The sequence below is a fragment of the Primulina eburnea genome, chromosome 4 (genome assembly GCF_022965805.1).
Source record: "Primulina eburnea isolate SZY01 chromosome 4, ASM2296580v1, whole genome shotgun sequence".
Taxonomy (NCBI): domain Eukaryota; kingdom Viridiplantae; phylum Streptophyta; class Magnoliopsida; order Lamiales; family Gesneriaceae; genus Primulina; species Primulina eburnea.
The window spans coordinates 30352924-30377107 of record NC_133104.1 but is presented as its reverse complement, the minus strand read 5'-3'; the positions used below and the strand labels follow the sequence as shown (position 1 = coordinate 30377107).

Below are 24184 nucleotides of genomic sequence, written 5' to 3'. Positions count from 1 at the left end.
CATGAAACACGATCTCTTTCAGATTCGGGGTTCAGAGTTTAACTCTTTTCCCTTTACAGTCCACTATTGCATTGTTTTTGGCTAACCAATCCATTCCCAGTATGATGTCAAAATCGGCCATAATTAATTGTATCAAGTCTGCACTTAAAGTCTGATTACCGATATTGATTAAACAGTTCTCGTGAATCTCGTGAGTTTCGATGGCCTTATTTGTAGATGTGGCTATTCCAAAAGGTTCGGCTAATAATTCGGGCTTACATCGTAATTTCTTAGCAAATCTCTTAGATAAGAAAGAATGCGTAGCACCACAGTCAAATAACGCATAAGCAGACACTTTTTGAATTAGGATGGTACCTGAAACGACTTCATTGGCGTCGTCGGCCTCTTCTTGAGTCATAGCAAAGACCCTGGCATTAGGTTTGCCTTCTTTTGGCTTGTTGGGGTTAGCTCATGAATTTGGATCAGTTCCCTTATTGGGCCCGGCGGCTTGGTTGGCGTCAGTAGGGCATTCGGCAATTCGGTGTCCCGCTTTCCCACATTCGAAGCATACACCACTGTTTCTTCGGCATTCTCCCAGGTGTCGTAAGTGACAAGTTGGGCAAGACTTAATATCCTGGTAACTTGAGGTAGGCAAAGGCCCTTTAGATGGTCCACCGGACTGGTTAGGCTTCTTGAAAGTCTGATTGCTACATGAGGACTGACTATTCATGGGCCTTTTGTTCTTAAATTCCTTCTCTTTGCGCTGGATGTCAGTTTCAGCTCGGATAGCTGCACCCATTAGATCTAAAAAATTCGCGGGTTGGTAGACTGCTAGTGCTGATTGGATCATGTTGTTCAATCCCTTCTTGAAGCGGTGCAATTTCAAAACTTCATCCGCTATGATTGCCGGAGCATAAGATCCAAGGGCATTAAACTGGGAGGTGTATTCCACGACTGACATATCCGGAGTTTGAGTGAAGTTTTCAAACTACTCAGTTTCTGCAGTCTGACCTCGGCTGGATAATACTGTTTCAGAAAGGCTTCTCGAAATCGCTGCCAAGTCATTGGTCCTGCAGCTGTCATGGCTGGCGAGATTGCTTCCCACCATTTTCCTGCTTTATCTTCCAGGAACGGCACAGTCACGTCCACTTTCAGTGCCTCGGGAACTTCCAATAGGCGATGTTGAGTCTCTACACTTTTAAGCCAACTCTGGCTAACTTCAGGGTCAGCGGCTCCACTGAAGGTTGGACACCTATCCTTGTGGAGTGATTCATAGTGGAACTTGATTCCATTTGGTGGTGGGGGTGGTGGTGGCTGATTGGCGTTCGGGTTTCCCAACCCTTGCAGTGTTGTCGCCACAATAGTGGCTATGGCCATAAGATCATCTTGGCTTAAGTTGACTGTCGGCGGGGGTCCATTCCCTTGCTCGTTCTCATGTCCGCCTTCACGGTTGGTATTAGTGTAACGTGGGTTGCGATTTTGTCATGGGGGTCTGCCGGCCATTTCCTACAGATTGCAAGTTCTAAGAATTTGTTGTACGAGTAGAGTTCATACAATAGATTGTGATGAAATAAATTGAAATCAATGAACCAAATAGAACAATTTTTTATTGATTTCTAAAAGAAAGAACATGACCAATCTAAAGGAAATAAAAATCATAATGAATAAAATAGCAACAACAGAAAAAAGTAAAATAATAAAAAAGAATAATGCTCAGAATATCAAAAATAGGACAAAATATAGAGTCGAGTATATGAAAATAATTAAAAATTCGAAAATTTCCAAAAATAGAAAGTTTTAAGATAGGGATATGGATTCGAAGAGTATATCGAGAGGATTTCAGATCAATTGATAAAACCGAATTCGGAGTTTCCTACGAAAGTCGAAGGACACATGCTGGCGGGTTGACTCGTTGGCTCGGTCGAGTTGACTCGCCGGTTGACTCGTCGGAGTATGGTCGGAGCAAAGGCTATGAAGGCGAAGGGTTAAGGATTACGGAACCGGTGGTGGCACGGCCAGAATCGGTCGGAAAACTACCTAATTTGGTCGGAACTCGCTCAAACTCGGTTAACTCACTAGAAATTGGGCGTTTCCGATTGGTTGATCCGATCTCAAAATTGATTGTTGGGAAAAGTTACCCATGGATAGTATAATTGTAGTGCCCGAATTCAGTACACGTATAACCCATGCATTTATTTAATTATTAAAGCACTTATTTAATTTTAGAACGAGTCTTAGTAGTGCATGATCTATTTAAATGCATTATTTTAAATTAATTATGTTTATACGATGCACGTTAAAATGTTTTTCGAGTTTCATGTTTCAGGCGATTATTCGAGACGGGATCGAGGAAAAGACCGGGGACGATTCTTGACAATTTGAAATGCGGTATTTTATTTTTATAAGATAGGAAGGGGCATTTTAAATAATTTATTTAGTTTAGCATTTTAAAGCCTTATTTATGTGTTTAGTTATTTAAGAGTTTAAAACTTTTAAAATTAGCATTTTTGTGTGCATTATTTTAATTGAGGGATTTTAGTAATGTTTAAAGAGTGTAAGTATTTTAAATAGTTTTATTTTTTTATTTAGTTAAGCAATTTTTTCCCTAAATTACTAATCACACACACTCACTTTTACACACACTAAATAGCGACACACACACACACAAGTCTTTTCAGATGTTAAAATTTTTGAGAGGATAGAAAACCTAGGGTCTCCTTCCCTAGAGCAGCCGCCCCTTCCACTCGATCTTCCAGTAGGTTTTCGGTGATTTTATTGCAAGATTTTAGTGCCGCGATCGTCCCGGATCAACCTCGCTTCTTTCTCTGCTTCGGTATCGTCGCTACGGTATTTTGAATATCAAAAGGCACGTATAATCTCTCTTTCTGCGTCGATCATGTCTTAGTATGCGTTGCGTTGTTTTTATGCGTAAAATCCACGTATGATGTATAGTAGTTTGAGCAGGAAATTTATCGATGCGTTTTGAAAGAGTTTTTAGATCTTAAATCCCGTTTTTCACTGTATTTTGAGTTACTGCGAATTTTCGGTCAAGATTTTAAGAAAACTTTCAACGGGAAAAACGTAGAACGTTTCGATACCTTCGATTTGATATAAAATTCGAAATTTTTGGACGCAAATCGAGTGAGTTATAGAGTTTTTCGTGAGACTGCTCAAGCTGCGACTTTCATGTAAATTGTGTTCTTGAAGTTATTTGTTGCAGGCTTCGTTGGACATTGCCGGGCTTGTGCTACTGCATTTAGATATGTTAAGAGATGTATTTAGGTGTTATTTGGTGGTTCTTTTGGGTCGTGATTGGCTTGGGATGTAATTGAAGTCGTAGGAAGCGAAACAATGCGTAATTACGGGTTATTGTTGTGTTGGAATTAATTGTTGATTTTTAGGGACGTTTGGGGTGTTTTTTCGGGTTTGAATCAATGTAATAACATCCTAAGATGAGTCTAGAGGTGTTGGTTCATGGTCCTTAGTCTTGGATTGAATGGGTGAAAGATTAAGTTAGAGAATTTTCGTAAATTTGCAAAGACAGAGGGTACCCGGACCCCTTCCCGGACCCCGACACGGAGTCCGTGTCCTTTTTCCTTCAAAAATACGAATTTCAAGAGTTTACCCGGACCCGTACACGGACCCCTACACGGGGTCCGTGTACCCCCTCTTTAAACTTTTTTTTTTAAAAAAACATTTTTTTTAGGATTTTCTTCGGGGTTCTATATCATGGCTTAGTACGATGGTTAAAATTTATTTATGTAAAAATACAGGATTTGTTTTGGGTTTTCATGTCATGGTTTAGTACGATGATTAAACGAGGTCAAGTCCGGAGCGAACTAGAATGTCATAAGCTACTTATTCACGTTGGTGGTGAGCTCGAGTACCTACGTCTAAGACATGCAAGTTAAGTATTTAAATTCATGGTAGTATGTGCAGCAACAGCCCCAGTAAAAATCCAACGAATCCCTTAACGCCAAGTAAGTATGATGACGTGCAAAGAAAATATTTTAAGTCTTTGGAGGTATGCTAAATGTCTTGTGACCAAATTATGTTAGGATTGGAAAGCGTTAAATTATGAACGAGGACCAATCCGCCCGTTAAATTATGAACGGGTTAGATCGAGGTTGGAAAGCGTTAAATTATGAACGGGGACCAACCAGCCCGTTAAATTATGAACGGGGATCTCATGTATGTGGCAGTGGATACGTCCCTGTCAGCCCAGTACTGTGGTTTGTCTGATCAGGCATTTATTATGTTATGAGTCATTTGCTTTGAAACATGCCTCTACGCAAAATAAAGTCATGTATGTTTAAGTAGGTTCAGTTATGCAAGCATGTTTATGAAAGCTTTCAAGTTATGGCACGTCTATGTATGTACTTATGTTCAAGTTACGTTATGCAAGTTCAAATTTAAGTATGTACGCTCTATTTTGAAATTGCATGTGGTTTTATTACGTATTATTCGTTACTTCCAGTTTATACGTGTTGAGTCTTTAGACTCACTAGACTTGATCGATGCAGGTGAGGATGATCATGTTGAGACGAGGGGTGGGGACCAAGGAGCAGGCTTGGACTGAGCGGGAGGCTAAACCCGAGTTTTTAGATCTGAAATCCCGTTTTTCACTGTATTTTGAGTTACTGCGAATTTTCGGTCACGATTTTGAGAAAACTTTCAACGTGAAAAACGTAGAACGTTTCGATACCTTCGATTTGATATAAAATTCGAAATTTTTGGTCGCAAATCGAGTGAGTTATGGAGTTTTTCGTGGGACTGCTCAAGCTGCGACTTTCATGTAAATTGTGTTCTTGAAGTTATTTGTTGCAGGCTTCGTTGGACATCGCCGGGCTTGTGCTACTGCATTTAGATATGTTACGAGATTTATTTAGGTGTTATTTGGTGGTTCGTTTGGGTCGGGATTGGCTTGGATGTAATAGAAGTCGTAGGAAGCGAAACGATGCGTAATTACGGGTTATTGTTGTGTTGGGATTAATTGTTGATTCTTAGGGACGTTTGGGGTGTTTTTACGGGTTTGAATCAATGTAATAACATCCTAAGATGAGTCTAGAGGTGTTGGTTCATGGTCCTTAGTCTTGGATTGAATGGGTGAAAGATTAAGTTAGCGAATTTTCGTAAATTTGCAAATACAGAAGGTACCCGGACCCCGGCAAGGAGTCCGTGTCCTATTTCCTTCAAAAATACGAATTTCCAGAGTCTGCCCGGACCCGTACACGGACCCCTACACGAGGTCCGTGTACCACCTATTTTAAAAAAAAAAATTTTAAAAAAATTATTTTTTTTTTTAGGATTTTTTAAGGCCTGAGAAATTATCCGATTAATCTGAAAAGATTTGGAAATGATTATTCTAATCATAGATGATAATTAAGATGATTATAGACAGAACGGATCAGACCGGGAGAACCGAGAGAAGATTGATATGAATTATAAGGAGAGTTCCCGCGCACATGCGCGACATGTATCGGTGCACATGCGCGAGAATTACAGAAGCATCGGCGCACATGCGCGACTTGAATGCGCGCACATGCGCCACTTGTCCAGAACCTTCGGCGCATATGCGCGAGTAGATACGCGCATATGCGCGACAGGGACAGAATCATCGGCGAGAGGCAGAAAGTGCCCGGCAGAATTACCGGCGCATATGCGCGGCATTGTGCGTGCATATGCGCGCGGCATGCAGCACAAAAAGAAGCCACTTGTCTTTTGGAGGTGCAACGTGTATATATATATATAAGTATATACAAGCGATTTTCCTTCAGAATCAAGAAAGGAAAACCGAGAGAAACGTCGGGTGAAATTTAAGTTGCGAACAATTCGTCCGTCTGTTTTCAAATCCGAGCATAATACCGTGTTCCTATCAACGCAGGCTACAACTGGACGTAAGTCTTGTTACGTTTAGACAAGATTTGAATTTATGATATTGTCAGAATTTAATATGAATCAGATATGATGTTTCTGCTACAGTGGACAGTATAGAATTGAAGTCAGATTAAAGAACAGACTGTTTCTGTAATTGTTATGATTTTTGAAAGATATAGACTGAGATTCGATATCAGATGTATGTTATCGTTGAGATTATGAGTTATATCAGTATTGATTATACATTCTAGAGTTATATCTGTGATGTTCAGATTGACGGGGTTATTCAGATTGTATTATTATGCCGTCGAAACATCAGCTGATTTAGATTGATCAGATTCAGATATGATTTCGATTATATCGTGATATCGATGACATGAATTGAATTGTATTTTGTTCAGATATTGATCAGATTATGTACTGAGTTGAGTATTGATCAGAACAGATTGTGAATTGAGTTATTCATTGATACTATGTATTCGATATTGTCTTTTCAGATTGGATATGGACAGATTTGAATACAGGTTACCGTCTTCGTCAGATAGGGACGACAAAGGTATAATTCATGTGATATCTGGGAAGATATAACTCAAATCAGATCTCATTTCAGTTTCCCAATAAAATCACATACTTGGTTATTGTTTATCTTCTGATATGATTATGATTTGTTTATAGACTTTATATTTAAATCTTTTGAAATGAACATGCTTTGTTTATAGATTGTTATACATTGCATTTGAGATAGGAAAGTTTGACAGATAGTCAGACTTCTACATGTTCGGTGTATCTCAGCTTAGGAGCATCTCTGACTCCTATTGCAGCCGTTGATACAGCTCAGACCGAAGTCTAGGAATAAGACGTACAGTCACCCCGAGTGGGAGGGTAGGTGACAGCCATTGACGTCTTATTCACACCGGGATCCCTAGAGTTATAGTTGAGTCGAGTCTAGACATGATTTGACTAGAACTGCATGCGTTTATGGACGTGGTTTCATAGACTATGAAACCCATTGTTATTGCTTTCAGTCATGATAGCATGTTTCTATGATTTGATTTGAGCAGCATGTTTATCTGATTCGAGTTGCATGCTTATCTTGATTAAATTTCATAGATTATGAAATCTATTAATTTGAATTATATTCATGATAGAATATTTCATGATTTACTTTATGTATATGCATGTTTACCATGTTTTATACTGGGATTTATTCTCACCGGAGTTATCCGGTTGTTGTCTTGTTTTGTATGTGTGCATGACAACAGGTGGGACTGGATCGGGGTCAAGAGGATGAGGAGAGAAGAAGAGTTAGCGTGGTGATTCCGGACTTACTGCAGATTTGGTTTATTACTTGAACTTAGTAACCGAACCTTAGATTTAGATTGTACAGTATTGTACTTTTATACGGAAATGTATTCTATACTGAGATGTATATTATTTAGATTCCATTACCTTCCGTAGATGCATTTTAAAAAGAAAAATTTTTAGACCCTGTTTATCAGAACTGATAATTAAATCCCAACAATGACTAAGAAGATGATTAGCGTCCGGGTCCCCACAACAGGTGGTATCAGAGCGATAGATCCTTTAGATTGAGATAGTCAGAACTGATAGATCTTTTAGAATGAGATAGTAGAGAATGAGCGGGGTAGATTGAATTTTCTTCCTTGCATGTGAGTGCTAGCATGATTTATTGCTTTCCCTATTACATGTTGTTTGTTATCTAAGTTGATTGCAGCATGTAATTGTTAAGCCTGAATCAGAACCGAGTCTGGATCAGAGGATGGTTGAGACAGATTGATTGTATAGATTATGTACTAATCTGTTTGATTATCAGATATACCGCCTCGAAGAATTTCAGAAAAGGGCAGTACTTCGTCTGAACAGATAGTTGCATCAGAAACTCAGCTAGAAGGAAAGATGAGAGAATTTCAGTTATTACAGCCGCCGATTCTGAGTGGTACCGAGACATCTGAAGATTGTCAGAACTGGTTTGATGACATAGAAATACTGTTCGATTTACTTGATTGTACAGATGAACAGAGAGTTAAAATGGTACCTTATCAGTTACGAGAAGCCGCCAGGAATTGGTGGATTACCAGTAGAAGAATGTGGGAACAGAGAGGTACAGTGATTTCCTGGGAAATATTCAGAACTGAATTTTATCGACGATTTTTCTCAGCCTCGTACCGAGAGGACATGAAAGCAGAGTTTGAGAATTTGAGCCAAGGTCAGTTGAATATTGATGAATATACCGCCAAATTCTCTACTCTACTGCATTTTGCTCCTCAGATAGCTGGAAATGATGAAGCTATAGTAAATCAGTTCATCAGAGGGTTGAATTCGGAGGTATTGCATTTATGAATCTGCAGCGACCTTACCATTTTGCTGACATCCTGAGTAGAGCGAAAAGAGCTGAGGCGAGTCTGACTAGACAGCTAGGGAGGTTGTGTGTGAAGCAACCCCAGACACAGCAATCCCCCCTCCGATATGATCACGGCAGTACGAGTGGGAAGCAAGATTTGCTGAAAGCTCGGAAGAAGCCATTCAAGAAGCTAGGAAGCGGTTCATCTAGCTCCAGTGTTTCTGGTCCAAGTTATACTGGAGTGTATTGCAGGAGTTGCGGAGGGAGACATTCCACCGAGCAATGCCAGGGAGTGACTGGTAGATGCAATATTTGTGGACAGCCGGGACACTTTGCTAAATTCTGTCCCCAGAAGCGTTCCCGAAGATTGTAGGGAACAGAGTTCAATTGAAAACACAGATCCAGAATTCACAACAGGTACTATTCTTTATGATTCTATTGCATATGTATTGATATATACTAATGCATTTGTTAAGAATATCTTTGACTGAGTTGCATGGAGATATGCTGTATCTGTTGGGTTTGTATGTACTGTAGTATTGATGTCCTTGCTTGTTGAGGAAATGTTGATATCAGAGATTTCTGTATATATTGTATACTACAGTAAGATGAGAATGAAATAGAGTTAGATTCTGACGTACTTGTGTTTTCTGATTTGACCGCATTATTGATGTTAATATGCTGAACAAGTACAGAACTATTATAGATTCCTTTCAGGAGAGTATAAGATTCAGACCAGATATGGCTGAGTGGAGATTCCACGGTAAGGATTCTAGATTCAGAATTCCTATGATACATGTATTTTTATAACTCGATTTATACAGAAAGGAACAGATGGTACCCTTATGTATTCAGTAGATATACTGAAATCGAGCCTAGCATTGGCAGATTTGCCAATAATATATGAAGTGGCTGATGCTTGCCTAGATAATATTTTAGAATTGCTTTATATCAGAAAGATAGATTTCAGAATTGAATTCAGATCAGATACTGATTTTTGTTTTAGAATTCAGCACAGAATAACATTGAATGTACAGAATGATACAGAATGAATTGAAAGATTAGTAGAAGATTACCGACCAAGAGTTACATCTGATTTAGTGTTGCTCTTTGGCATGTTTCAGTATATTCAGAGATGTTCTGATGATTTTATGCTCATTGTATCTATGAGATTTTGATATAATTCCAGCATTTGATTGATTGAAGAGAATATCTGAAGATTGTATTGAATATTCTGAGAACTGCGATGATTGTATACAGAAATTATTCAGATAAGAATCCTGCTTGAAACAGATTGTATTCAGAGTATGCGTTATCTGAAGTTAGTATACCGAGTGAGTTTGACATATTTAAGATTGCAATCAGTGACTGATAAAATACCGATATCAGAAATGTCAGAGATGTCAGAAATATATTTTGTCTGATTTGGCAGATTATTTTATTCGACTGTTGCTTTATATCTGCTGAGTATTGTTATTGTTCTAAATCAGTATTTGAGACATCTTATATTGTTTTGGGGAGCATATATTATTTGCAGATGAGATATAACAGTTGATCAGAATGACATGAAGATATTTATCAGAAATCATTGTTTTATGAGTTCACTGAACTCACTAGATCTGTATAGGATATTGATACTTCGTCTCGGATTTGATATTACCTTTGTTTTAAATCCGTATATGCTACAGATTATTGTGAATCACGGAAAGTATATACAGCTCCAACCGAATCAGAGTTGAATTCGAGAGTTACAGTAATTCAGGAATGTGATCCGTATGTTCAGAACTAGATTTCAGTAATCAGAGTTGAGTAACAGATATGTGATTGTGTATTTTGTATTAGGACTGATTATCTTGTGATGTCAGAATGTTTCAGAATTGAATAACAGAATTGATATTGATATTCAGAGCCGAATACCAGGTAGGTATTTTTTCTTTACTTTATGTAATTAACTGATTTGTTTATGTCAGTAGTTCGGATCTGAAATCATAGATAGGGTCAGAAATGCACCGTAGTGGATTCAGTTGTCATGTTTGTGACTGAGAATGTATGATATTCGAACATACAGTTTTGATATAGACAGATTAAATCAGTGGTGACAGAATTGGTACCGATATGTCTAAACTGCCAATAGATGAAGACAGAAATCAGAAGATTATCACAGATGTGTATGTTTCTGAATAGAAATGGGAGTGCATTTCTATGGCTTTCGTAATGAAATTACCGCCATTTTCTCCAGATTGAAATATGATATGATTGTGATTGACAGATTGTTCAATCTATATCTATCAGTTTGTACAAGATGATGTACAAACATGAGCAAATGACACAGAGTGATGTCAAAGAAATGATTAGATTGCACAGAATGTGGCAATGAAATGTATCAGATTGTGATTGTGATTCATTTTGCACATATGGCAGAGTATACCATACGTTATTCCGCAGAATTTTTCATCGATTGACGGATAGCCAGAGTGTACTATCCAGATATGGAAGATATCCAGAGAGTGGTAGTGCGGGATGCTAGCACTAGTTGACATGAGATATTGTTACTTTATGGGTAATTGTGTGGTGATAGCTATCAAAAGAGTACTGAGATAGTTACAGACGACACATTGTACAGTGAGTACTACAGAGTCCTTATAAAGAAGATTCAGAAAGGAATAAAAATAGCTCAGAAATGACAGATTTGATAAACCAACATCGGATGATGATGCTTGGTATTTGGAGTGGAAGATTGAATATATCCTTGATCGGGATAAACAGAATTAATAATCATCAATAGTATTGATTTACTATGAACTGTAGATGGACATATACGGATTTTGTATAGCCAGTACTGCGAGATTGATTCTGTCAAAAGAATTTGGAGAAGTATTATGATGTTATACTTAATGAATTCTTATTCCAGATTGGAATCAGAGATTTGAGTTTTGATTTAAACTTTACGATACATTTCTTCTAGTATATTTGAACTGATTACTTGCGAGTTCGAGGACGAACTCAGATCTAAGAGGGGGAGAAATGTAAGGCCCGAGAAATTATCCGATTAATCTGAAAAGATTTGGAAATGATTATTCTAATCATAGATGATAATTAAGATGATTATAGACAGAACGGATCAGACCGGGAGAACCGAGAGAAGATTGATATGAAATATAAGGAGAGTTCCCGCGCACATGTGCGACATGTATCGGCGCACATGCGCGAGAATTACAGAAGCATCGGCGCACATGCGCGACTTGTCCAGAACCTTCGGCGCATATGCGCGAGTAGATACGCGCATATGCGCGACAGGGACAGAATCATCGGCGCATATGCGCGAATAGATACGTGCATATGCGCGAGAGGCAGAAAGTGCCGGGCAGAATTACCGGAGCATATGTGCGGCGTTGTGCGCGCATATGCGCGCGGCATGCAGCACAGAAAGAAGCCACTTGTCTTTTGGAGGTGCAACGTGTATATATATATAAGTATATACAAGCGATTTTCCTTCAGAATCAAGAAAGGAAAACCGAGGGAAGCGTCGGGTGAAATTTAAGTTGCGAACAATTCGTCCGTCTGTTTTCAAATCCGAGCATAGTACCGTGTTCCTATCAACGCAGGCTACAACTGGACGTAAGTTTTGTTACGTTTAGACAAGATTTGAATTTATGATATTGTCAGAATTGAATATGAATCAGATATGATGTTTCTGCTACAGTAGACATTATAGAATTGAAGTCAGATTAAAGAACAGACTGTTTCTGTAATTGTTATGATTTTTGAAAGATATTGACTGAGATTCGATATCAGATGTATGTTATCGTTGAGATTATGAGTTATATCAGTATTGATTATACATTCTAGAGTTATATCTGTGATGTTCTGATTGACGGGGTTATTCAGATTGTATTATTATGCCGTCGAAACATCAGCTGATTTAGATTGATCAGTTTCAAATATGATTTCGATTATATCGTGATATCGATGACATGAATTGAATTGTTATTTGTTCAGCTATTGATCAGATTATGTACTGAGTTGAGTATTGATCAGAACAGATTGTGAATTGAGTTATTCATTGATACTATGTATTCGATATTGTCTTTTCAGATTGGATATGGACAGATTTGAATACAGGTCATCGTCTTCGTCAGATAGGGACGACAAAGGTATAATTCATGTGATATCTGGGAAGATATAACTCAAATCAGATCTCATTTCAGTTTCCCAATAAAATCACATACTTGGTTATTGTTTATCTTCTGATATGATTATGATTTGTTTATAGACTTTATATTCAAATCTTTTGAAATGAACATGCTTTGTTTATAGATTGTTATACATTGCATTTGAGATAGGAAAGTTTGACAGATAGTCAGACTTCTACATGTTCGGTGTATCTCAGCTTAGGAGCATCTCTGACTCCTATTGCAGCCGTTGATACAGCTCAGACCGAAGTCTAGGAATAAGACGTACAGTCACCCCGAGTGGGAGGGTAGGTGACAGCCATTGACGTCTTATTCACACCGGGATACCTAGAGTTATAGTTGAGTCGAGTTTAGACATGATTTGACTAGAACTGCATGCGTTTATAGACGTGGTTTCATAGACTATGAAACCCATTGTTATTGCTTTCAGTCATGATAGCATGTTTCTATGATTTGATTTGAGCAGCATGTTTATCTGATTCGAGTTGCATGCTTATCTTGATTAAATTTCATAGATTATGAAATCTATTAATTTGAATTATATTCATGATAGAATATTTCATGATTTACTTTATGTATATGCATGTTTACCATGTTTTATACTGGGATTTATTCTCACCGGAGTTATCCGGCTGTTGTCTTGTTTTGTATGTGTGCATGACAACAGGTGGGACTGGATCGGGGTCAAGAGGATGAGGAGAGAAGAAGAGTTAGCGTGGTGATTCCGGACTTACTGTAGATTTTGTTTATTACTTGAACTTAGTAACCGAACCTTAGACTTAGATTGTACAGTATTGTACTTTTATACTGAAATGTATTCTATACTGAGATGTATATTATTTAGATTCCATTATCTTCCGCAGATGCATTTTAAAAAGAAAAATTTTTAGACCCTGTTTATCAGAACTGATAATTAAATCCCAACAATGACTAAGAAGATGATTACCGTCCGGGTCCCCACAATTTTCTTCGGGGTTCTATATCATGGCTTAGTACGATGATTAAAATTTATTTATGTAAAAATACAGGATTTGTTTTGGGTTTTCATGTCATGGTTTAGTACGATGATTAAACGAGGTCAAGTACGGAGCGAACTAGAATGTCATAAGCTACTTATTCACGTTGGTGGTGAGCTCGAGTACCTACGTCTAAGACATGCAAGTTAAGTATTTAAATTCATGGTAGTATGTGCAACAACAGCCCCAGTCGAAGTCCAACGAATCCCTTAACGCCAAGTAAGTATGATGACGTGCAAAGAAAATATTTTAAGTCTTTGGAGATATGCTAAATGTCTTGTGACCAAATTATGTTAGGATTGGAAATCGTTAAATTATGAACGGAGACCAATCCGCCCGTTAAATTATGAACGGGTTAGATCGAGGTTGGAAAGCATTAAATTATGAACGGGGACCAACCAGCCCGTTAAATTTTGAACGGGGATCTCATGTATGTGGAAGTGGATACGTCCCTGTCAGCCCAGTACTGTGGTTTGTCTGATCAGGTATTTATTATGTTATGGGTCACTTGCTTTGATACATGCCTCTACGCAAAATAAAGTCATGTATGTTTAAGTACGTTTAGTTATGCAAGCATGTTTATGAAAGCTTTCAAGTTATGGCACGTCTATGTATGTACGTATGTTCAAGTTACGTTATGCAAGTTCAAGTTTAAGTATGTACGCTCTATTTTGAAATTGCATGTGGTTTTATTACGTATTATTCGTTACTTCCAGTTTATACGTGTTGAGTCTTTAGATTCACTAGACTTGATCGATGCAGGTGAGGATGATCATGTTGAGACGAGGGGTGGGGACCAAGGAGCAGGCTTGGATTGAGCGGGAGGCTAAACCCGAGGACCGCCATGTTTAAATTTTATGCAAAAGTTAAATTACTCTGATTTCATATTTTGATGGAAATACTTTGAGCAAACCTTTTGTGAGAAAATTTTATTGTAGTTATTTTGAACAACCATGTCTTATGGGGGACTTGGTTGAGATATTTTATGGCAAACTTTGAATGTTATTTTATGTTTAAGAAAATTTAAAATTTTTCCGCAAATTTTGAGTATGAAAGTACGGTACGTTACAATAATGTTTGGGTAAAATGAATTGAAAATCGGAGTAGGATTGATAGGGTAATTGGACGAAATAAGATTCGGCGTTAGGGTTCGTATGCCGAATCCGTAGATCCGAAATTCCGGTTGCACCCGAGCACGATATCCGAAATTGTTTAAGTGCTTTTGTTCATCTCGTCGAGGCGGTTCTGGAACTGGTCGCCGATCAAAGAAATAGTATCGGCAGCGGCCGGAATCGGAAGAAAAGCGGCGCGCGCTAAGGCCCTGTTTGGCCGGAATTTCCCGATTTTTTTTTTTATGAAAATCGATTTTTCCCACTCGGATTATGAACCTGGCGGCTCTGATACCACTAAAATGTCACGACCCGAAACTCGGGATTGACACTGGCGTCGTTTAACAATCAACGATGAAAACAACCAGGCTCGTAGCATAGTATAAACCAAAAACCAGTTTATTAATCATAATCTCAAAAAAACAAAGTCTTTACAACTGAATAAAATAAATTTGCTGAAACTTCTAACATAAAATTTAAAGTACTAAAATTTAAAAAAAGAAATAACCTAACTACTCTAAATCACAAAATTCACAATCCACAAAATTGTTCAGATTCTTCTTCTTCAACCTGTTCTTCGAATTTATTTGGGGAAAGGTGTAAGGGGTGAGTATTTTGGGAAATACTCAGTAAATGGGGGATATTGAAAACAACAAAAAATTTATACCATATTTTTGAAACATAAAAATGCAACATGATTTTCATAATCGTAACATCGTATCCGTAACATAATAACATTGCGATTTTTCACCTTTCATGGTTTGCTGATATCAGTCCCTAAGTTTTAATCCTCTAAGGGGGCGAGGCCATAAAACAGTTCTATCCCACTCTTATGGGCATATGTTGGAATTCCACCCATTTTCAGGGAATTCTCACAGTACCAACGTATAAACGTAACAAGATTAAAAAAGTAGACGGTGTTCAACCGAATTTTTAAAATAAAAAATACGAAACCTTCAAATGCATAAAACACAAATTTAAAACTGCCCACTTATCTTAAATTCTTGATGAAAAACGTAAAAAGGCTAGGGTTCTTCGAAATTCCTACTTCAATGGCCGGACGGCGGCAGCGCTTCGCTGTGCTCGAAAATTCCTAAGGAGACTAGAGGAGAGTCTCGAAATTTGAGTGATAATTTAGGTGTGATTTTCTAATACAGGGCCCTCCTATTTATAGGGGTTGGCTACTATCGGGATCGAGTGATATCGCGTTGAAAGCTGACCTAAATCTTTTATCTCGAATCGTGATCTATCCGTGATATTGTTCGAAATTTAAATCTTTTATCCCATGCAAATTTTCGAAATTTGGATATACATACACTGATTAATTTCGAATTCTAGAGATTTTATTATCCTTTGCCTGATTTTTATCTTAATGTCTCTATATCAACTCAAATCTTAGACATTTATCTACGAAATTTCAAATAATATACACGATCTTATTATTATTCACTCAATCTTACAAATCTCACATCTTAAAATGAGATAAATCCTGGTATCCAAAATATACTATCGTGATAAAACTTAAACGATAAAACTTAAAATTCTTGGATTTTACATTTATTTTATGCACTTAAGATTTAAATTGTTAATTTTTTATGATTCATGATTATGTTAAATTATTTTATTTAGTAATTTAGAATTTATGATTTAAGACTAGAAAAAAAAATAGAGGTCGTTTCATCTTAGATCTTCCCTGGTCCGACATCGATGTAGCACACAATGTTGAGACCTATTTCCCCTCGTCTGAGACTGGTGCAGCCTCGGATATAGACCTCACTGCTGGTGTTGCCATGGACCCTCTTCCTCCACGCCTTATGGCTTTATCTTGCTCACCACTTCTAAAATAAATGCACAAATTGCATTCGGGCTTCAGCAGATTCAATAAGCCCGTGATACCATTACCTTTGCAACTCAGTTGATCACACAAGCCAAAGCCACAATCACCTATCATGAAAATCAGATCGCCAACTATCGGCATCTTCTTGATGTTGGTGTGCATTCTGAAAAAAAAAGGAGCTACTGAGCCAAAAAGTGATGATGTTAATGAAGCTACTGCTGTTGCTGATACTCGTGCCGAAGCTCCTGATGATGCAGACTGACTTCATGCTATCGTTGTTTGTCTTTTTCTGATTAATTTGTGTTTACCCAGTTTGCTTTCATGTTCTCTAATGCTTGTGATGAATGAAGTGCCTTTTGTTCCCTTGTCTCTAACTGTCTTATTATCCGGTGTTGTGAGTCAGTGTTGCCAACATTGCCTATAACACTGCTGAACTAACATGTCAAATTCAGGGGGAGCTACGAACTGGTCAATCATCATTTTTGGAATTTTTTGTCCAGAAATGCAAAAAAAAGAGAGATTGAAAGGAATCGTGTATTCCAAAATTCAATTAATATTTTATTTTTGCATTTCTAGAATAATTTGTTTATTTGTTTCCTTAGATATAGACAATCCTATTTATGGGATTTATTCCACATAAATTGGGAACTTATCTATAAGATATACTATACCTTTGGCACTTGCTACCTTGTTTGTAGATATATATATATATATATATATATATATATATATATATATATAGGGATCGAACATTGAGAATATAGAGCGTGAAGACGAAAGAAGAAGTGCTTGCGGCTTCTGGAGCTTTGTTGGAGTTAATCAAATTCGGTATTGAAGATTTACATAAAGTGTTCAAGTGATCGACTCATCACGTGTTGCTGTTTGATGTCAACAACACTCGAAGAATAACACTGATGCAGAGTGTTGATTGTTCGAGTGGTTTTGTTTCTTTTTTGAGCAATTCGTGTTTTGGTTTATGCATCCTTGTTTTAGTAGTAATTTATTTTGATGCTATTTAAATCTTTGGTTTATACATATTTTCTAGTGAATTTTTCGCTATGAGTCACCGCACCGCACAAGTATGAATACTTGTGCATGATTCAATTCTGGTATCTGCTTATTTATTGCAATTATACATATTTAATAACAATTAATTTCCGCTGCAGTGTTGTGTGATGGTGTTGACAACACCAAATTCTGATATATACATTACTGAATATTTCCTGTGAGTTTATGAGGTACAGCACTTTCAGATCTGTATTCACTGAAAAAATCTTATTTATCTTTATATCTAATTATATAGTTTTTTTTTTTTTTTGCATATATAATTCTCTGATGTATTTTCTTTGCTACGGTTTGGAGTCTTAATGGTGTCTCCAGAGTTTCTCTGATTCTTCTTGTTGTTCTTTCTTGGGTCAATTGGGTGTTTACTGTAGACATTTCATTGTCCATCTGTTGATCCATTTCGTTTTGCTCAGGAGAATAAGAGGGCCCAGAATCTTATTTTCTGTACCTCCTTATTACCTCTATAGATGCTTCATATGTTCAAACTTTTAGTTCTTGGGATGTGATAGGATAAGGGAGACACATCCCCTTAGCCTCTTCTTTGGGGGTTTTTTGTTATCGATGTTAGACAACGTTCACTCTTTCTTCTGCTTGGCTACCACTTTTGCATATAGTGACATTCCAGCAGACCATGATTTTTAGACATAGTTCAAGATCAATATTTTGACAATTGGACCTTTTAGGACCGACGCCTCAGTGTTTGACTTCTTTCTCACCTCCCTGAGTCGTTGTTGCTGCTGACTTTATTTTTATTTGATCACGAAGACATATTGCCATGTTCTACACCATTGATGTATCGTTTATATATCAGTTTATTCAGGGCTTTCAGTGTATTTATATGCTTTGGATATCATGGTTGCATTGTTGTTATATTTTACTTGTATAGTCTTTTGAAGAGGTCTTAGCCTAATCTCATCCTCCTTTAGGTATATACATAAACCTCAAGTCACACTAGCGGTTTTCTTTAAAAAAAATACTTTTTTTTAGTAGACTAACCAAACTTAAAATAAATAATAATATTTGTCGCATTCATTGAAGATACACCTTCATGATGTAACAAATCGATTAAGTTTAAAAACATGTTTCTAAAATTAAAAAAAAAAATAAACAAGAAATTATAAAATTTTTAATATTCATGAAGTTTTAAGGATATATTAAAGAGGAAAGGAGAAATCTCTATAAAAAAAATCCTAAAACTAAGCGACAATTTGATGATCTATCCTTGTTGGGCCATACTATATTAGATGCATGAACCTTGAAATATCTTATAAAAATCAAAATAAAACAAAAGATTATGAAAAGACTACATATTAAAATCTTGTTCAAATAAACAAGTCAATAAATCACCTCTAATAAACCACCCTTCCAAGCAATGAAATGCTAAAAATGGAATACATGTGAGTGAAAAATGACTAGTTAAATAAATGTTAAAAAAGAGTTGCATCATTTAAAAGAATCAATCAAGAAAATTAAGTTGCATTAAAGTTCTCCAATGCCAAAGAATTTTGTGGCAAAACTTCTACCAATATTGAAGAAAGCACAGACATATATGTAGCTTAAACAACAGAGTCCTTGGATTCTTTATCCTGATGATGACTTGCAAGTAGGGGAGTTGTATCTCGTTCTTTCATCTGGAATTAAATTTTAAAACAAAATTAAAGCAAATAATTTTGGTTATACGAGCGAGAAACCAATCAACTCGGGGCGGGGGGTGGGAGTTTAATATTTAGCCAATTAACATGATATTTGATTCAATTGAAGCATGAATCAATATCAGCATAGATCCCAGGAAAAAAAAGGCTTCTCTAAGTTTAGGCTGATAAAAACTTATCTCCGATTAGTTATATCCCAATAAAAATTGAATGGATTTGCTATATTATCAGTTTTTACAAATTAAACAAAGGGTTGAATATGATCTTGATTATGCAAACTTAATTAATATATTTACCTCCAAAATGATAAGACGGGAACTATTCAAGTTATCTTTACAATATTTTAAGCCTTATTATTTGATAGTGTTACAAGAACTAGTATATTATATTCCTCAAATTTAGGTTTACAGAACTCTAATTTTTTAAAATTAAATGCAACCTTTTGTTTGAGCAGCCCAAAGTTAAAAGGTTCAACTCAAACCTAAAAAATCTCAGATACGATCGCTGACCTGAGATAAAGAAGAGAGGTCTCCCAGTTGTTTCCTTTTGGCCTCAGCGGTGCAAAAGTAAGAGTACATGCCCATCCCAACAATGGCAATAAGAATCCCAAAAATGTTTCTTGAAGTAAAGGGATCATGCAAGAGTGTGTAACCAAGTGCAAGAACAAGGCATGTTTTGAGATGGCCAAGAACTTGATACGTCACCGGTGATGTCTTCCCAATCACTAAGAATGTGCTCAAGTTCACAAATACAGCAATCAAGCATGAAAGTATAATGAATCCCTAAAATTTATATCATGCATGTTAATTTTTGTGGGTGTATACATATCAAAATCAATCTAAAGTACCATGAATTTCATAAGAACGCGATAGATCTTGAGACAACTCTCTAGTATAACCGATATTCGAATCATAATTTACCCTGGTATTTGTAGAAAATGAAGATAAACTTACCAATACGACGGTAGAATACTTGTAGGCAAAGACATTCTTTTTTGTTAGGAACTGATCCAGAAAAGGGCCAGACACGAACAGAATAGCTGCCTGAAATGGTGCTGATTGGTACAACAACTGTGTGGACGAAACATTCAGCCTCTTTTGTATTGTGTTTGTGAGCTGAGAACAAAAACTAAGGATTAATAAATACCCAAAAAAAATAGATGAAGAATTAAGTCAAAGAGAACCAAGAAAATGAGGCTCACAATTTGGCCAACACAAGTTGTTACGATGGCGAGAAGCGATAGAATTGTCCCGACAAAGTTGAGTTGAAGATCTGTTACTGATGCAACGCCAACTCCAAGTAGCAGAATCAGAAGGGAACACTTAATTTTTTCGCTGCATGATTTAAAAAGTGGTGGATGATTTTAATGATTAATATTAAAAATTCTTTATATATAGTGTTTATGGTACCAATTGTGAGTGTGTCTGATTAGTAACCTGAATTGTTTTTTCAAAAAGAGGGTTTCCAATAGAACAGTGAAAGGTATTATTGCAAGCTTTGTCATCTGCATATTTAAAGAAAAAGAAATACATGTTGAGAAGTGAAATCAAATGCATTGACTTTGAAAGAGAATATGGAGAAATTTGGTATATGTCATTGCATACATGTTTCTCATTTTTTTAACAAAAAAAATGTATGTAATGAATTTAAAAAATCAATGAAGATTATAAATACAAAGATTTTTGGTCATGGTCAATTCCAAACTATACACACACACACACACACACACACACACATGATGATCTTGATAGTTGGGACATGCATGGAATCTAAAAATTAACAAATTTTTTTTTATTCATAATATGTATGTGTCAAACCATTCATGTTTAGGGACTTAGAATATTTTCGAAATTTTATGAGGTAGAGTATCATAAAAATGAAGTAAATAAAAAATCTCACATTTAAAATTACAAAATAAAAATTTATACATAAATTTGTAAGACTTTAAAAATAATGTCTGAAATAATGTAGCATCGAGGGAAGAAGCAGGCAATCGACTCTATCCGAAAAAAAAATCTCACATTCAAAATTACAAAATAAAAAATTTATACATAAATTTGTAAGACTTAAAAAATAACGTCAGAAATAAATGTAGCGTCGAGGGAACGAGCAGGCAATCGACTCTATCCGTCGTATTTAAACATACCTGATAGAAGCCGATGGAATTAAATCCCAAGCTTAGGTTGAGGAATCCAATGGAAACACCATTGAGAAGGCCAAAAAGAGTCACAGTTTTCATATCGATTGGCTTGTTTTCGAACAAATTGAAGCGCAATGCCGCATGAAGACTGAAGTATGTTACCATCAGATGCCAACTTGTAAGTGTTGTTGCTTCAAAACAAAATAAAGAATGAGAAATACAAATGTTGTAATAAGAGTTAGTATGAGCTCATATGCCGGGCGGAACATGAATTTTTTAGTTTTTTTTTCCCTAAACTACTGAATCTACCATATATTCCTTATTTAACATTGGTAATCTCTTACGTGACTTACATGACAAGAATGAAACTTATATTACATATATTAAATATATATACACAAATATAAAGGAAAATGAAAATCGAGGATCGTTTTGTTTTATATTTCTCTTTATTTTTTTAGCACATAAATTTTAATATGAGTAATATAGATTTATTCTCGTCACAATTTTCACATATGAGAGGCTCGGTGACAGATAAACTATATTCGATAGATTCAGTGACTTCTAAAAAAGACTAAAACAAAAATTAAAAACAAATTATTGTGTAAAAACCAAATTTTGATAAATTATATTATAAAAATTTAAATAGATCGATTTATGCATCGCACTATTTTATACGTCTCACACCAATAATATTATAACGAATAAAATAAATGTTTTTCCTTATAGATAGAGTGATATATTTTAATATTATAAATAGGCAAAAACTTGTGTGAGACGGTCTCATGGGTCATATTTTGAGAGACATATCTTTAATTTGGGTCATCCATGAAAAATTATTACTTTTTATGCTAAGAGTATTATTTTTTATTGTGAATATCGGTAGTGTTGACCCGTCTTATGGATAAAAATTCGTGATTCCGTATCACAAAAGACATACTCTTATAAATATAATAATATAATTATAATTATTACGAATAAAATAAATGTTTTTTCCTTATAGATAGAGTATTTTTATATTATAATTATAATTATAAGTATGATACTTTTACAAAACCCAGTGACTCCTAAAACAACAAAAAGAATATTAAAATGAAAAACAAAAAATATATTTTGTTATTTGAAAAAGTAAAAACACAAACATTATTCAGTCAAATTAAAGAAAAAATATTTAAAAATAGATTTATGTTATAAATATTTACATAGGATTTAAAAAAAAATTGTAAAGTTGTTTATAATTGTTGGATTTCAAATATATTTTTGTTGCTTTAAAAAAGCAAGACCATAAATTTCAAATTCATTTATTTCATGTTATATTGTATTTTATGTTAGTTATGATGAATTTCAAGTTTACTCAATAATGAAGAAATTTGAAATTCATTTTACTTTGTAGAACTAATATGTTAATAATTAAAGTATGGATTAAGATTTCATCAATTGTTTCACTTTTAAAATAAAATAATAATCAAAATTTATTAATTTCAAACTATACATCCAAATGCAACATAACTATATACACAAGCACGTGCTCTACCAAGCTAGCATTCAACTATGGAAGATTAATTCATATTGGAATCTTATATTGTATTTGGATGGAAAATTTTGAAATACATGTATTTCGATTATAGTTTTAATGTTAATAATGTAACAATATATGAAATTTTAAATTCATAAATTGCTTATTTACAAATTAATTACACAAAATAGAATGAATTTAAACGCCTTCTTCATTCTTGTCGAAACTTGAAATTCATCATAATTAACATAAAATACTCTATAAACATGACAAAGGTATATTTGAAGTTTATTTAAAATTAAAAAAATACATTTGAATTGATGGATTTGAAATACATGTGCAACCTTAGACTTTGTGTCAAAGCCATTTAATAATACGTTGTTTGATAAACAATTTTCCTAGACTGTGCGCCAAATGAAAGTGAAAGAGATCTAAAAAAAAATTAAATAATAATCTATGAATTATTAATGGGTTTTCGAAAATTAAAATTTGATTAATTATAAAATATTAAAGATTAAGATTATAAATTACCAAATGGAAAGCCAAGATGGCTCATCAAGGCTTTGTTGCATATAACAATTGACACTGAAGATGCCACAGATAGAAACAGTGCGCCTATTACTCCCAATTGGAACCCTGATATTTCTCCCATCCTGATAAAAATACAACAATTTAATTACGAATATATATATACATAAATTTTGTAAGTACAGCAGCTGGAATTCATAAAAGTAAAAGAAGGTGACAGAATCCGCCAACGGGATCGGTGGATCCTGGCTACCTAACCGATGAACCGATAACAATGAAAAAATAACAATTTAAAAAAAAAATCCAGGCCAAGTCGCGTCGTGTAATAAAATATTCTCATATTATTAAACATGATGTAATTAACTAGAAAAATCAATCTTCCATGAATGCAAGTACTTTCTTGTAATATATAATATGATGGAAAAATATTCTGTTAACAATGTTATGTCTGAAAAGTGATGAACAAGGTTAGTTAGCGAGAGACATATAAAATTACCTCCCAAATGAGTTTCAAGCAAGGATCTCCAACACAAGAACGAGAACTCCAGTACGGAGCGAATTTCGAAGGATTATAGGCACGGGCGTCGTGGCAATCAAAGCTTGTATGAGATAGCGGCTGCGAGTTACCATATGAAAGCGTGGGTGAGGGAGGGAGGGAGGGAGGGAGGGAGGGGGTTTGGCTTAATTTGCATACAAGAATGTGACATTATTATTTATCATGATGATATATATGGTTGTTGGTAACGCCGTTAGTTTAGTAGGTAACCTTCCGTCTGCTTTGTGATTTAGCTAACGGCAATTATAAGCAAAGGCGGAAACAACACCTACTTCAAAAAATGGTTTTATGCTAAAATTAATTATTTTGGTATTTACAATATTGTCTATACGTCGAAACTAAATATTCGAAAAT

General features: G+C 35.5%; 2 protein-coding genes across 2 annotated transcripts; both read right to left on the bottom strand.

Annotated features, from left to right (window-relative positions):
• Positions 1-448: 448 nt before the first annotated feature.
• On the bottom strand, positions 449-1356 carry LOC140830187 (uncharacterized). Its single transcript, XM_073193473.1, has 2 exons — positions 991-1356; positions 449-913 (listed from the first exon to the last, which is right to left on the bottom strand). Exons 1-2 carry the CDS (start codon positions 1354-1356, stop codon positions 449-451), a joined length of 831 nt encoding a protein of 276 aa, XP_073049574.1.
• A 17351-nt stretch (positions 1357-18707) lies between these two features.
• LOC140829817 (UDP-xylose transporter 1-like) lies at positions 18708-23935 on the bottom strand. The gene is made up of 8 exons (XM_073193105.1): positions 23771-23935; positions 23278-23399; positions 21237-21421; positions 20527-20594; positions 20292-20424; positions 20044-20205; positions 19600-19872; positions 18708-19069 (listed from the first exon to the last, which is right to left on the bottom strand). Exons 2-8 carry the CDS (start codon positions 23396-23398, stop codon positions 18995-18997), a joined length of 1017 nt encoding a protein of 338 aa, XP_073049206.1. The 5' UTR covers position 23399; positions 23771-23935; the 3' UTR covers positions 18708-18994.
• Between the last annotated feature and the right edge of the window lie 249 nt (positions 23936-24184).

What these genes read in the sequence shown, in the direction of transcription:
- LOC140830187 (XM_073193473.1), bottom strand. Translation starts at nt 1,356, where the DNA reads ATGGCCATAGCCACTATTGTGGCGACAACACTGCAAGGGTTGGGAAAC. An exon ending in AACAGTATTATCCAGCCGAG is followed by an intron (nt 914 to 990) that starts GTCAGACTGCAG and finishes TACACCTCCCAG; the next exon opens with TTTAATGCCCTTGGATCTTA.
- LOC140829817 (XM_073193105.1), bottom strand. Translation starts at nt 23,398, where the DNA reads ATGGGAGAAATATCAGGGTTCCAATTGGGAGTAATAGGCGCACTGTTT. An exon ending in ATTCCATCGGCTTCTATCAG is followed by an intron (nt 20,595 to 21,236) that starts GTATGTTTAAAT and finishes TTAAATATGCAG; the next exon opens with ATGACAAAGCTTGCAATAAT. An exon ending in AGTATTCTACCGTCGTATTG is followed by an intron (nt 19,873 to 20,043) that starts GTAAGTTTATCT and finishes TATAAATTTTAG; the next exon opens with GGATTCATTATACTTTCATG.